Here is a 14,144-nt window from a genome sequence, read left to right on the forward strand (position 1 = left end):
TAACATGTTCAGCCATATTATTATTTTATTTGGATCAATGTTAACAGTCTTTTGTTAAGAGAATCCTCAGTGCAGCACAAGCTCTGTTCACAATAACTTCAAATCACTCCCTGTTCAGTCAAGATCAGACAACACCACTTCTCTGACCAGGACAAATAATAAAAATCTCAACTGAAATTGTCAAGGCTAAGCAGCTTTGAAAGACAGGGCTATAGATATTGTAAAGCAAGTTTTGCTTTCTTAAAGTCCATGTGGAAGAAAAACTGTGCTGTAATATATTCTCCAATTCCCGTATTTACTGCTTATCAGTTTTACACCATCATCGGGAGCTTCACCATATAGAGATAAAATGAAATGAGAGCACTCAAAATGAAATTAAAAAAAAGCATTTTTGGCATATTGAAATCACATTTACCCCTTTCCTTTAGAAAAAGAGATGATACTCTCACTGGCAGAGAAGCCACGTGGCACTGCTGCATAGCTAAGACAGTTTTTCCTGGACAGATGTGTTAATTCAGCTTCACTCTGACTCCCTGCATACTTGTTCCTCAGACTTGGGACTTCTATGTTGTTGCACATTTGCATTGACTCAGTCCAAATTCAAGTCCTCTCTCTCCTGGACCAGCAACTTGTTGTACAGACTGGTATATACACTGAAAACAAAAAGATGATTCCCTAACTAAAAATATAAAGGAAGGCTAGTACACATCGCAGGCTCAAAGAGCTTAAATTTTCCATCTCTCCCTATGAAACAGGAAAGATTATTCTATAGGACAGTATTCCCTATTTGTCACACATCATCCTCCCACCAAGCCTACTTTCTCAAAATGATTTCCATACATGGATTTCAAACTTCAGGAATTTTCAATACAATTTTCATTGTCTGCAAACTGGCTGGCCAGGTGCAGAATAGATACCCCAAGGCTACTATGTCATCAGGAGAGATGGGCATCTATGGAGTGTGACTCAGCAGACCTAATTAAGGTTTTCCTTGTGAGATGAATTACCATTTATTTCCATTGCCGTAAAGAGAGTATAGGGTGACAGCTTCAGATATGCTAACCATGGAATAGTTCCATCCACAAGCTGAAGTTGCAGCAATATGTAAATTATATTTTTCTTTCTCTTCATATTGTTAAATGTTAGAGGTGCAGCTTTCCGAGTTTTCTTTTGAAATAGAGATCCAGAATGGGAACTTTATCCTCTCTAAGAAGCAAGAGTGACAAATACTTCAAAAGGAAACTTTCTTTCAACGATCCATTGTCTAGAGCTTGAGTTAAATAAGAGCTAAAAGCACAACTAAAACCTGACAGTCTCTAACCAGACTGATTAAAACCCCTACCCCTCCCAGATTTCATTTTTATGACAACCATAATCCTCAAGTTCTCAGTACTTTCATGGAAAAGATGAAAAGTAAGACGGGAGTTTTCTGATGTACAAAAGAAGGATGAGAAAGGCCTTTTGAGAAGATTTCTCTAAAATTCACCCATCAAAAGGTACACAAATATCATAGCCTGATTATCTCACAGTGATGGCTGTAAAATTCACATTGACCTCAGTGGGTTTATTTGTATCAACAGACCAATAGGGAAGAAAAAAATCCAACACTTCTTTACTAAAGAAAAATAAAAGTAATAATCTATTCTTAAAATAAATCAACACTGTAACATCTTACTGTTGTAGTGGCCCTACAGGTGCCAGAGGGATGATTTTGTCAGAAGTTCTTTAAGAGATTTAGATTCACACTACTGTTGATCTTAAAAGTAAGGAACAATCTTCATCCAGTCCACTCAGGTTTTTTTTTTTTCCTTCCCCCCCAGAAAAACCTGTTTGCTGTAGATCTACTATTTCTTATCTTTCTCCTTTTATCTTCTCAATGAACACAACCTTCTTAAGCCATCTGTTAGTTTCTCCAGGATGCTGTGCTTTATGCTGAGCAATGGATGTAGCACTAGAAACTCCCTATAACTACATATACATGCTAAAAATAGCTTCTCTATTCTTTTTTTAGAGCAAAACACATATATTATACCATAAGTACATGCCAAAATGTTCTTACCATCAGCTCAAAACAAATGCATGTATGTTAAATAATGAACTTAAACAAAAGATTAAGTTATGACATTCTTAGAAGTTTCTCTTGAGTTTTTCCTCAAATGCTAAATCTCTAGTAATAAATCACAACAGGCAAAGGTTTAAGGATAAGTTCTGCTCTTAGCCACTGCCAAAGTGGCTAAGGTGGAAAGTGACACATTAATGTCACCCACTGAATGAACTTCATTTGCACACTTACTATGGGCTCATTCCTCTTGGCTTTGTGCAGGTGTGTGTGGCTCTGCATGGTACTCACAAGTGCTGGGGAAAGAAGTGATTTTGCAGAAGTATCTCTCGTACCCCACATGGCCACTTTTACACAGACCACATGTCCCTGGGGTCTGACATCCCCCAAGCCTCCTGCAAACAAGACTCTCTGCAAAGCCACTATTGATGATACTGCATCCCAAACTCACTTACAACAATATTTTCAGTTCTTAAATTCATCCAACCACCCAGCAGGGAAAAATCTATTGTTTGAGTTCAACCCCCAGAAAAACCACACCAGAAATGGATCAGAAGCATATGCAATACAGAGGAGTTCATTCAGTGGAGCCGCTCATGGTTAGATCCACCATTGTACAATCAATAGGTATACAGAGGTTAGGCTCAATAAAATTATCACAGTGGAAAGCTAATAAAATAAATGGAAATGCTCACCAGTATCATAGACTTGCAGTAAAACTCCACAAAGAGCAATCCCCAAAAAGATATCACTCCTCAATGGCAGTCAGCACTTAAATGGGATCTAGGAGAGGTGCAGCCAGGCTCCACCCTTCTGATAGCACAGGTGAATTGCCTTCACCTGTGCTCCCATGGCTGACTCATTGTGGTCAATCAGAGGTTCAGGCCGTGATCAACAGTTCCCATACAGCCATCCATCACCCAATCTGTCAACCACTCTGGCCACAGAATTTTCTCAGTACTAAAAAGATCCATGAGAAATAGTCACAGAATGGATGCTGATTGCTGTGAACTCCTGCAACCCAGCCCAAAAAATGACTGCTCCAACCCTACCTAGCAACTGTTTCCAGGTAGAACAAGCTGCCCTGGCACTAATAAGGCTTAACATAATCACAGCAGATGCCGGGACTGCACAACTCTGGTTCTCCCAGCTGATTTTGTAGTGAATTATTTAAAACCAACTGCACTTGCTACAAAGTCCAAGCAGCAGGACTTAATTCATAGGTATTTTATTATTTCAGAGAGCAGTATCAGGGCAATGGTATAATTAGCATGGTTGGGAAATTCCACTGCAGCCTGCAGAAGGAAGGAGCGATGCAGCTCCCTGCCCCTGGCAGCAAGGTAATGTGCCTGTAAATTCCTCCTGACAGCAAACGCATCCCCGCATCAAAAAATGACAAAACACCCAAAGCATGCAAGAGTGACAGCCAAACAGCTTCAATAACACTGAGTCTGCACCAGAAGAAAGCAGGCAGAGTCAGCTTGAATGGAATTCAAGGACTGCTCTGAGGCTGGGTAAAAGCAGCCCTTCTTGCACTGATGGAAGGCACAGAGACGAGCAGAAGTTGTGTCACTTGAGGGGCTGCCCTGGTGTGAATTAAATGGGTAGGGCTTCGGCTTATTAGGAGCCTTCTAGGGAACCACCACCTGCAGGTGCAGTTATACTCAGTCATTCTTACAAAAAGGCCCTTGAATTTTTGAGGGAAGGGCCAGAGCATCAGCATCTGTCATTAGAATTTCACTAATCGCATTTTCACCTTCAAAGTGATAATCACCACCCAAATGTACATATCAGAAGCAGCTGTCTGTCAGTGAAATCACCCATGTCTTCAAAAATGTAAATCATCTGAGAAACACACACAGCATAGCCCTAATGCAAGCTGCTGCTGCAAACTGCAGGATGGGGAGGGCTAGGCCTCCTGGGCAGCTGCTGCTAATGGAATATAAGCAGTGTCCCCATCTAGCTGCTGAACCACTTCACAGACAAAAGCTTCATCTCAGTAAGTATCTTTTCCAGCTTAACCAAGAAGGAGACTCCACAAGTTTTGTCTGCACTTCTCAGGTTGCTTTCTGATTTTGAGAAATGTCAGGTGGCCAAGGAGGTGCTGCTGGCTGGGATGGAGTGCTCATGGGTGGCTGTGGTTGAACAGGGAGGGAAAGCGATGCCTTGGGGAGCAGAAGGGTTGACTGAGTAATAAGCTCCGGGTGCTTTGTTAGTGATATTTCCAGTGGAGAAAAACTTACATCTTGGCTGCGGTCATGTTAATGGATTTAAATACGTGGCTGAGCACAGTGATGAGCAGAGCTGATTTTCTCAGCTGAGAATCTGAGAGAACTGTCTTTCTTCATGTGCCAGAACCTCTTTAAAATCAATGTGTTTATGCATCTGTGCTTTGTTTTTAGAATAGACTCCAGGTAAACAAGCCAAAGCACATTGACAGTTTTGACCCTCCTAGCATTTCTTCACTTATTGTTTTTCTCTCATTTTCAGCAGGCAAAATATATGATGCTTAGTGCTAGTAAAAACAAACAAGAAGAAAAACACAGATAGAAAGAGCAGAATTGTTTCTGATTTGGTGTGTAACAAATGACCTGGATCCTCTTTTGTGATCATAGCAAACGACGAGAAGACTGGGAGCGATCAATCTTCGTGCGATTAAAAGAGGGAGGCTACAGGCTGCAGGAGAACATCCTGTTCCATCTGTACGTGAGCACTTCGCCCTGTGGGGATGCACGCCTCAACTCCCCCTATGAAATCACAACTGACTGTAAGAGAAAATATTTCCCTCTCTTTTTTTCCCCTTTGTGCCTTTTATTGTTAATTTGTTTGTTTATCCTAAGACCGATCCTTCTTTCTTTGTTGACTGACTTGCAGAAAATATTTTGCTTGAAAGCAGAAACACTGCAAGGTGCATGGCATGTGTGTCTGTGCAGCTGGTGCTCCTTCCCCCATGCTGGGAGGGACAATCATGGCCAGGCAGAACTGGAATTTCTCTATCTTCCTGAGGCTCTGTGGCTCTGCTGGGTGGTTCCCAACCACCTGCATTTCCTGATGGGAAATGGAACCCCAGTAATCAGACCTTGGGAAGGGTCCTCATGATCAAACAGATCCTTGGAGCCACAGCCATGGGCTGGACTAGAGAATTATGTATTCATTTGAGGCTGCACGAACTTTTCTTGAGGGTTAGGCAGTACGAATGTGTTGAAGGGCTGCATTTATACCAAATCTGTACTGTCCATACTTAAGTGGCTGGATTCTGAGGTGGAGCAATTAGATGAGATCAGGTAGCTTTAGCACTGGTTGAAAGCCAGGTTCGTTTCAGATGCTACCTGCCCTTGAAGCAAACAGTGTCAGGGGCCTTTTGGCAAGAATCCTTCCCAGACCATCCTGCTTGGGTCAAATCAACTGCGTGGTTGCTGGATAGCAGATAAATTAGATGGAAGTCTTTGGAGTCCCTGGTCCTATACCTATGATATTCAAACAGGAATGTGACCTTATGAGGAGTTATGATTTAGAGGTGACCCTGCAAGTGAGGTGAACAAGCTGTGAGCCAGTGCGAATGCCACCAAGAGACTTGCAGGACATGTTGGCCATGAAGGAATATCTGACCTCCATCACATGTCCCAGTGATCTCATGATACAAGCTGCCCACAAACATTCTTGTACCTGACACTGTCCCACTATTGTAGAGGCACATCACAGTTACAGACCCCCTGCACCACCTTTGCCCCAGGCCATGGTCGCACTAAGGAACAAGGGACTCAAGAGAACTGTGGCTTGCTATCACAGATATCTGTCACTCTATGATCCACTTCATGATTCACAAGGTGCACACTTTCCTCTATCCTGAGGTATCACTTCTCACACATGCATTTTACTGTGCTGTAATACTCATAGTGCTCACTGCTAAATGTACATATAATGAGAAATAGTTCTTGCCCTGACTACCTTGAATGTGAAGCAGGCAAGACAGAAGAATGAGCAGAGGGAAAAGTGTAGATACAGGAATGTAAAATTAATCATCCAAGGTCATGCAACAACCTGACTGCCTCCCAGGAAAATTCGTCTGATCGTGGTTTTACTTCTGGTTCTTATTTGTAGGAGTTATTTATTAACGATTAAGCATTATTCTCTCCAGACTGGAATCCTTTTGTCATGTGTGAAGCATAAGCTTGCTGGGGCAAGAAACGAGAATATACCTATTCAGAAAGGAAATACTCTTCCTCTTTTGATGTCATTTCTACATTCTGTCAGTAGGGCATATAAAATAAAGAAAAGCAAGGAAATTTTTAAGAAGAAAGCAGCAAACAGACAAATTCAGGATGTAGCAGCAAAATTAGGAGACACAGACATCATCTTAAAAATGAAATTAAAAGCAAGTGTCTATGAATGTCAAATATGAATAGTGATTTTAGCCTCACACTTTTAATATTAGAGATATCAAAGAAGACTTTATGTTTGATTAAGCACCCTCATATTTTTTAAATGTGGGCCATTGTCACGAATGGCCACAGACTATCCAAGACTGGATGCTACCAAAAGATGAGAGAATGCTTCTTTAATTGACTGTGCATGTAAGAAGCTACATTAAAAATATATTTTCTTGCAACTCCTGGCATTCACAGGGTGAGCTTGAGGGGCCATGAAAAATGCTTTTCCTAGTGATTATTACACCAGATATAGTTTGAATTAAAAAAACTGAGACACCAAGGTCTGTGTGACTTAATGAAGGTTACAGTGTGATGCAGAAATAGGCTTGAAGGGTCATCACTTGATTTGTATTTCACTGCTTTAAGCAGCTCCCTCCACCTTTGTCCCATGCTCTTAAAAGCATTTAGCTCTGTATAAAAGCTATGTTGCCAAAAGCTGTCCTTCTGTGAGATAAGCATTTCATTTTAGCTCACGTTATCCCAGAGACATCTGGAAAGATAAGTATTTTATAATGTTTATCATTCACATCTCTTTTTCTTTTCCTCCTCTCTTTAACTTCAGAAATAACCTTTCTTTCATCCAGTAATGACAAGGAACTCCAGATGAATGCTGTTTCATTTCTTAAACAACAAAGACGCCCCTCCTAGAGCTAGCACAAGCCATCAAACATTGCTGATTATTCTCTAAAGATGCATTAACATTTAAAAACAGTGTCTCGCCATGTGGTTTCTGTTTTTGCAAAGGAGCATGATAAGCCTTTATCAATGTAGTGAGTGAGTAAAATCCACTTCTCAAATCTCTTTCCAAAAATTTCCCATTATCCGCTGTGTCTTCCCAGCACCCTCAGGGAGGCCTCACATTTTCTTCTTATGAGCTTTGTTCTGGTTAGGGAGGAGATAAGCCAGCATGCACTTGAAACCCCATTTATGTCTTGCTGGATAGTGCTGGGTACCAACTCAACTGCATATGTAAGAATCTGACCTTACTGTGGTTCCTGTGAATGGCTGCAATGCAAAGCAGGAGAGGTTGGAGAGTCCACAGCCATGATAGTTTCACTCAGTAAAGTAAGAAATTAAGGCCAAAAAGAGCAAATCTTGTATTGATTTGCAATGATACCCTTCATGATTCAGAAGGGAGCAGACTTGCTTGTTGATATATCTCAAGACAGCTCTAAAGAAAAGTCCATTTGGAACAGGGCTTCTGTGAGCATGGAGAGGAGTTCTATAACTCTCTTTTAGTGTCTGTAGGTCAGGAGGCTGGAAATCTGAAGCTTTGGAAGGGGCTGATACAGTCCAGGAGAGCAGGGAGGAGGCTGAGGGGAGAGGTGTTGGGTCGTAGAGAGCAGGAGAGACCAGCCAGGGTCAGTGGTGTCAGGAATGGGAGGCTGGGAAATACCAAAGGTATTTCAGACTGCTGTGAGGATTTGTATGGATTTGTCCTGGGTCCTTCTCAGCGTTCCCAAACTCTCCTTCCCTCATTTTCCAAGGTCACCCACTAGGCTGTAATGCGCTATGCCATAGAAGAAGCAGCGTCAGTGCTGTAGGTCAGGTCATCTCCCTTTCCAGTACCTTTTTCCTCTGTGTACATGAAGGCAAGTTATGCTTGACTTTCTGACTTCTGCTAGCACACACAGTCCAGCTCATGAGCTGCAGCTGCAGCCATGGGGACAGCTTGCTCTATAATATTTGTTGCAGATTTTGCACCTTTCCCTGAATCTAAAGCAAACCACCCAATAATCAAGCCCTTGATCTGCTGAAGTACCTTCATAGTTAATTTAGGCTTCTTGACTCGTTGGCTTCTTTTTTTTAAGCACCTCTTGAAAAGGAAAATGAATTGCTTAAAAATTGAGCTAATAAATTCTCAACTTCCCCACTCGTCCTTCCAGGCAGGATTTTACCTCTTCGTCCATCTCTCTCTGAGAGATGCACTCTTTTTCACACAGACTGACAGAGGCAGACAGAAACTGCCCCAGGGCTCGACTCCATTCTTGTCCCCTGGGCTGCTTTTCTATCTCTTGCTAACATGCTGTATTGCCTTGTACCATTGACTCTTTGATAGCCCAGCTCCTGTTTCACCCCATGCTCTCTTTAGGTCTGAAACACACCATTGCATCTGCTCCACAAGGGGTCTTCCTCCTGCTTGCCTATTAACCTACAGCTGTGTTGAAGCTCTCATACACATGCATTCAGCAGAGCTCTATTTTAACAGGATCCACTTGCAAGCACGTGAGCTGGATCACTGCCCGAGTAGGTGATTTGATGGGGATAAGATGTACACCGAAGTTTGTGTAGAATCTGGATAGTTGAGTGCTAAAAGACAAGTTTGCTCTGCCTACTTAAAGTATGTGTTTCCTGCACAAGCCCTGTGCTTTCCCTGCTTGTGCTTCTGACTGCTGGATTTTACATCTCATTCTCAGACAAAATGTTCTCTGCTAACCCCCAAGCTGAGGGTGCCCTGAAACATTGTCGTGCTCACACTGGAGACTCAGCACTCCATGTTCAGATGGAGCCTTCTTGGACAGAGTGGCTGAAGAAACAGAAACCATATCAGGAGCATGTCCATCTCCAATTGGTGGACACAAATGATCTGTAAATGTCAAGAGACTCTCAGCCCCAGAGCTCTGCATTCAGGCAGATATCAGGGGCACAGGTATATTGGTGGCACATATGATAGCACCTGGAATAGAATAACACCCAAAATTTTTAATTTTGGTAATTGCTATCAAAAGTGCAAGGGAATAATAGAATCATATAATCACAGTTGAGTTGAAAGGAACCTTAAAAATCATCAAGCTCCAGCTTACTTCCATGGTTGCCACTCACTAGATCATGAATGAAATCTCTGCCTTACTTCTGCCAATTCCATGTTTTATTTAAATGGAAAAAAAAATCTTGATAAGGGGGAAGAAGTATTTCAAGAAGAACCATCTAAGTAACTCAGTGACCTGAAAAGAAATCAGCTATCTGTAGTTATTGGAAAAGGCAAATTCTAACATATTGATATATGCTCCTGTTAGGAAAATCAAGGGCAACTGTCTGTCATCCTGAGCAGTGTTTCCACTGTACAGGTTCTCCCAGGTATCTTGTAGTTCCATTGTGACTGCTGGCCTGCAGCCTCTTGGGAATACACTTTGGCTATTCAGAGCATGGAGCAGCTTCCTCCTAGGTTGTAAAGTCGATTTTTCAATGATGAATGACCTGTCTGTGGAATTGGGATGAAGGTGCATTATTTTCCTATTTTTCATATGACTGAGCAGAACAATATCTTGGGGAACTAAAAAAAAAAAAAAAAAAAAAAAAATTATCATACAGAACCATGCCCAGAAGTAACATGAAAGAAAAAAATACATACAGCACTGTAGGCCTTAACACCAAACACTGCCTTGGGAGAAATAATTGCAGCACTAAATGAATTTCTGTGGTCAATTCAGATTTCTTTGTCATGTATAAGATGCTACAAAAAGGGCAGACACAGCATGAGGCGGTTGAATTACTTCTCATGCTTGGGAACTGGTTATTAAAGGTGAGGTGAAAATGTTCTTTTGTTTTGTTGAGGCTAGATTGAGATAATCCAAAGTTTGGGTTTGGAGTCCTAAGCACGGCATCCTTTGTCAGCTTCCTTTGGGATTGAGTCCTCTTGAAGCAACGGTCCCATCCTGCCTTTACCAATGGCAAATTCTCAATTTGCCAAAGTAAATACAGAGGAAATGCAAAGATTTTCTTCAGTTGACTAGAAGCCGGACTGCCAAGGATCTTATGCTCATCTTCAGGTCTAAAAGCACTCATCTTTATATACAATGTAAGACTATCTTCTCACACTGTTGAAATGCCATTTCAGATTGTGGTTACTCACACGCAAGTTAGTTACAGCCACAATTGTGTGAGGTTCTGGAAAATGTCCTCCATTATGTACCCACATCACACTTGGCTGGGAGCAATGAGAGAGAGTCCAACAACAGAGCCCAGCCCACGGTTTTCTGTTCCCCTGAGGTATAAGCAATGGTCGTTCCCAGGTTTAGATGTGCTGGATTTCTCCCCAGCATCCAACCAAGGGAGAATCTTCTGCAGGAGGAAGTAGGCAAGAGAACTTCAGGAGAAGAAAGTGTGGTGGAGAAGGATCAGTGGGACTCTGCAACAGGAGGATTGTGGTGATAATGGGAAATCTAGAGAGTTTGTATTGTTCAGCTTTGCCAGGGTATAGGCAGAAGACAGAAGTATAAGGCCTACAAGGAGTAGGTGAGGACTTCAGAAAGCTCTGAAATCCACCTTCATCCATCTTCCAACACACGAAAGTCCTGCAGACAGCGGCTTGAACTCCTCCAGCACTGCAAGAAGCTTTTTCTCCTCCAGCATCTCCTACTCACATTGCACTCTTCTAGAGCTGCACCAGAGCAAGAGAACAGAGGAAGAAGAAGAAGAAAGGTTGAGGTCAGAGGGTAGGGATGAACAAATGTGGGGAGGCTCACACCCTCTGCTGTGAGCTCTGCAGCCTTTCTGGAGCTGTCTAAGGGAAAATTTGCAGAAGCATGAGCCATTACATGTTCGTGCATGAATGGGCCCATCACTCAAGGAGCAGTGCCAGAGGCTCTGCAAATAGAGTGGGGATTATCTGGTCCCGGTGTTCTGGGTGGTGGAAATCTCATTGATTTTGATAACCCAAAGGACATGTCTGTTATCCCAAACAGTCAGCCATACAGAACCTTTGGCCAGTGCCCAGGTTCATCTCTTATCCATAAACCTATCAGGGAAACCAGTGATCCCCTGGCTTAGAAAGGCGGAGGATTGAGTGAAGTGAGATTGTGACAGGACAGGTGGTTTTAGTGTTGGTACTATCCTACTGGACCACAGAATGGACCTTTGAAAGAGGCTCTGGTTTTGCTACATTGGAAGTTCTTAAGTTTTGACACCAAAAAATCATCTTCTGAAAGTTTGCTGTTGCTTCATTTTTTATTACTTATCTTCATCAGACTGGATATTTAAGTTTTTTAGTAGACTTTTTCTATAAAATGACTAAAGAATCACCACCTCATGGACACCTTTCAGATCTCAAAGTACTGGCTGCAAAGAAATCAAAACCTTCTAGGCAATTTTTTAAAATACAGAAATTGTTGAAAATGAGATTGTATCACTTATGGTTCATGTCTCCTGGTTAGTAGCATACTAACTAGGGGTAGAAAACAAGCACATCATTTTAATTTGGGATTTTTTTTGTCATACAAGAACACTTAGACTCAAACTGAAGCTTGAACCTGTACCTCTCAAGTCCTAGATCAATGCTTCAGGAAATTGACCACTAGCTGAGTTAGTCAGTCTCCCTCTTTTCAGTCTCAGTTATAAAACTTTGTCGAACTGACACCTCATGAGAAAACTCTTTGGCATTAACAATGCATTGAATATGTCCCAAGTCCCTCTCCTTGTAATATTCTTGGCTGCCTTTTCTTTATTTGGGTTTTGTTGTTTCAGGGGGAGTTATAAAGTAGAAAATAAGATTTTCTAGGATGTGCCTGTATAGTATCTCAGCAAAGAAAAAGAATATGCTGGAAACTATGGAAAGTTCAAAGTCAGCATTGGCCAAAGCATTGACAAGCTTTCATGTAAGCAAACTGTGTCTGTTAGGATTCAGAAAAACAGGTTTCCACAGCTATAATCATATCCGAAACTTAACAGAATGCTTGAATCACAGAAGAGAATTGCACTGTATTTATTGATTTTGTTTTGTTGCTGGGTTTTACTGCTTTGTACAACATTGCATTTGGACGCAATGTTCAGATGTGATAAAAACACTACATTACTCAGCAAAGGGCCATGGTTAAGAAGCTTTCAGAATAGCTGTAGATATTTTCACCCAGGCAAGCTGCATGGATAGAATTTGTCCATGATTTCCAGGGTTCCAATGTCTTCTGCAGAGTGGACAAAATGGCTGCATATTAGGACATAGCTGTTTCAGCCCCAGCCCCAACATCCAATAGTCTGCTAGAGTTCAGAGACTGAGATGCTCACCTGACTGTGGCAAGTATTTGGGGCAGAAAAGATCAAATCGTAGTTGGGAAAAATCACGGTGGCAAAAACTGTATCTATCTAGATCTAGTTTGGTCAAACTCTTCCATTGAGTACAAATAACGGGTAAAGCTTTTGAGATAAGTTTTATAAAGATTTTCAGGAATCTCCGGGTTAAGATCTCTATGGGACTTTTCAAAGTCCTTAGACTTCTGGGGAATTTCTTAGAGTCTACTAAAGACAGCTGTGTAAGAGCAACGAACACAATTTAATTTAGCCATGACAGTGCTACTGCTTCTATAGCTAGCCTCAAACAACTCACTTTACTCTGGTTAGTTCTATTTCCATGCTGATAAAATGGTAGTAAAAGGTATCCATCTGTCACCACTTTGAGGAAGAGTAAGTAGTGCTCAAAGATATTAAAATGGAAAACACTGTGTATTTTAAACACTGTTCAGGATATTCTTTATTCAGGATAATTTACTATTCACAATTCATAGATTTTTAAGACTAACGGGGACCATTTCTTGGTGATCTAGATTCAGTTTGCCCACTCAGAGACCATAGGACTTTACTCCATAATCATCATCTTCACCTCCAGAAATGGAAGTTGAACTGCAGTATGGGGCTGCAGCAGGAGCCACAGTCTCTCAGGGCTCAAAGAAACCTTATGGGGGCTGAAGCTCATCGTAATGCAGAAATATTATTGACGGTTTTCTGTTGTTTCTATCTTATGGACTTCATCTTCTGTTTTCACTTTGTTGCAGATTTCTTTCATAACATTTTTTTCAAATGACTCTTGAAGATTCCAATTTCCAAACAACAACAAAAATCTCAAACTCACATGAATAATAGCATATTTTTTTGATAAAGGAGAATGAATAACACATTCTCTCTGTGTATGTGTAATCTTTTTGATTAAAACATGCCAAGGGAGAAAATTGCCACCAAATGGGCAACTTCAGAAATGTTGACAATTTTTCACAGAAAGCATGTTTGAAAGATAAAGCCCAGTTATAAGAGAAAAACTTCTTCCTTTTTTTTTTTTTTTTTTTTAATAGGTAGAAGATATAATGTTGTGTAGCTTAGGATATAGATGAACCACTAAGTCTCTTCCTGTCCCCATACAGCCTCTCTCCACTGTTTTCTCAGCTGCTGACCTGGAGACCAGATAATTTTCCTTTGTGGCTGGTGACAAGGCTCACAAAGGTTTCAGTGGCAAAAGTTTTCTCCATAATGGAGTTTCACAACACCATTCCAGCCCTTTGCCAAGTCTCCAGACTTTTCTCTCCAGGGGCAGCTGCACTTCAAAAGCAATGGCATTACACATCTAATTTTAGATGAGAGAAGCAATTAGTAATTAAAAATAATAATCTTGGAGTGTTCAAGTTTTACTTTCCTTGATTGCCACATGAACAGAATCTTAATTCCATGGAAGGATCCACGGCTTGTGGCTTCAACATACTAATGCATTTCTGCCCAGAATAGGCTGGAGTCTGTAGACTGGGTTTGTGGGTGGCACGAAGGATTTCTGTCACGCCTGACCCAGAACTTCTCACTCCTTCTTGCCAGTAGTGTTTATTTATAGCTCTCTGTGCATGACTTGTTTGACAGCAAATTGTTTTAAAGAAAATTTTAATTAGTTACACATATTGGTG

At 41.3% G+C, this 14,144-nt stretch overlaps 1 protein-coding gene across 2 annotated transcripts in view; it reads left to right on the plus strand.

Annotated features, from left to right (window-relative positions):
• Positions 1-14,144, plus strand: part of ADARB2 (adenosine deaminase RNA specific B2 (inactive)) — a 291,983-nt gene that overhangs the window by 256,991 nt on the left and 20,848 nt on the right. For both annotated transcript variants that reach the window (XM_090143105.1, XM_031616085.2), the window contains one exon: positions 4,675-4,826. In XM_090143105.1, coding sequence (XP_089999231.1) covers positions 4,675-4,826 — 152 coding nt within the window. The remainder of the gene's footprint in view (positions 1-4,674; positions 4,827-14,144) is intronic.

The sequence above is a fragment of the Phasianus colchicus genome, chromosome 6 (assembly GCF_987193195.1).
Source record: "Phasianus colchicus chromosome 6, bPhaCol1.hap1.1, whole genome shotgun sequence".
NCBI classification, from domain to species: Eukaryota; Metazoa; Chordata; class Aves; order Galliformes; family Phasianidae; genus Phasianus; species Phasianus colchicus.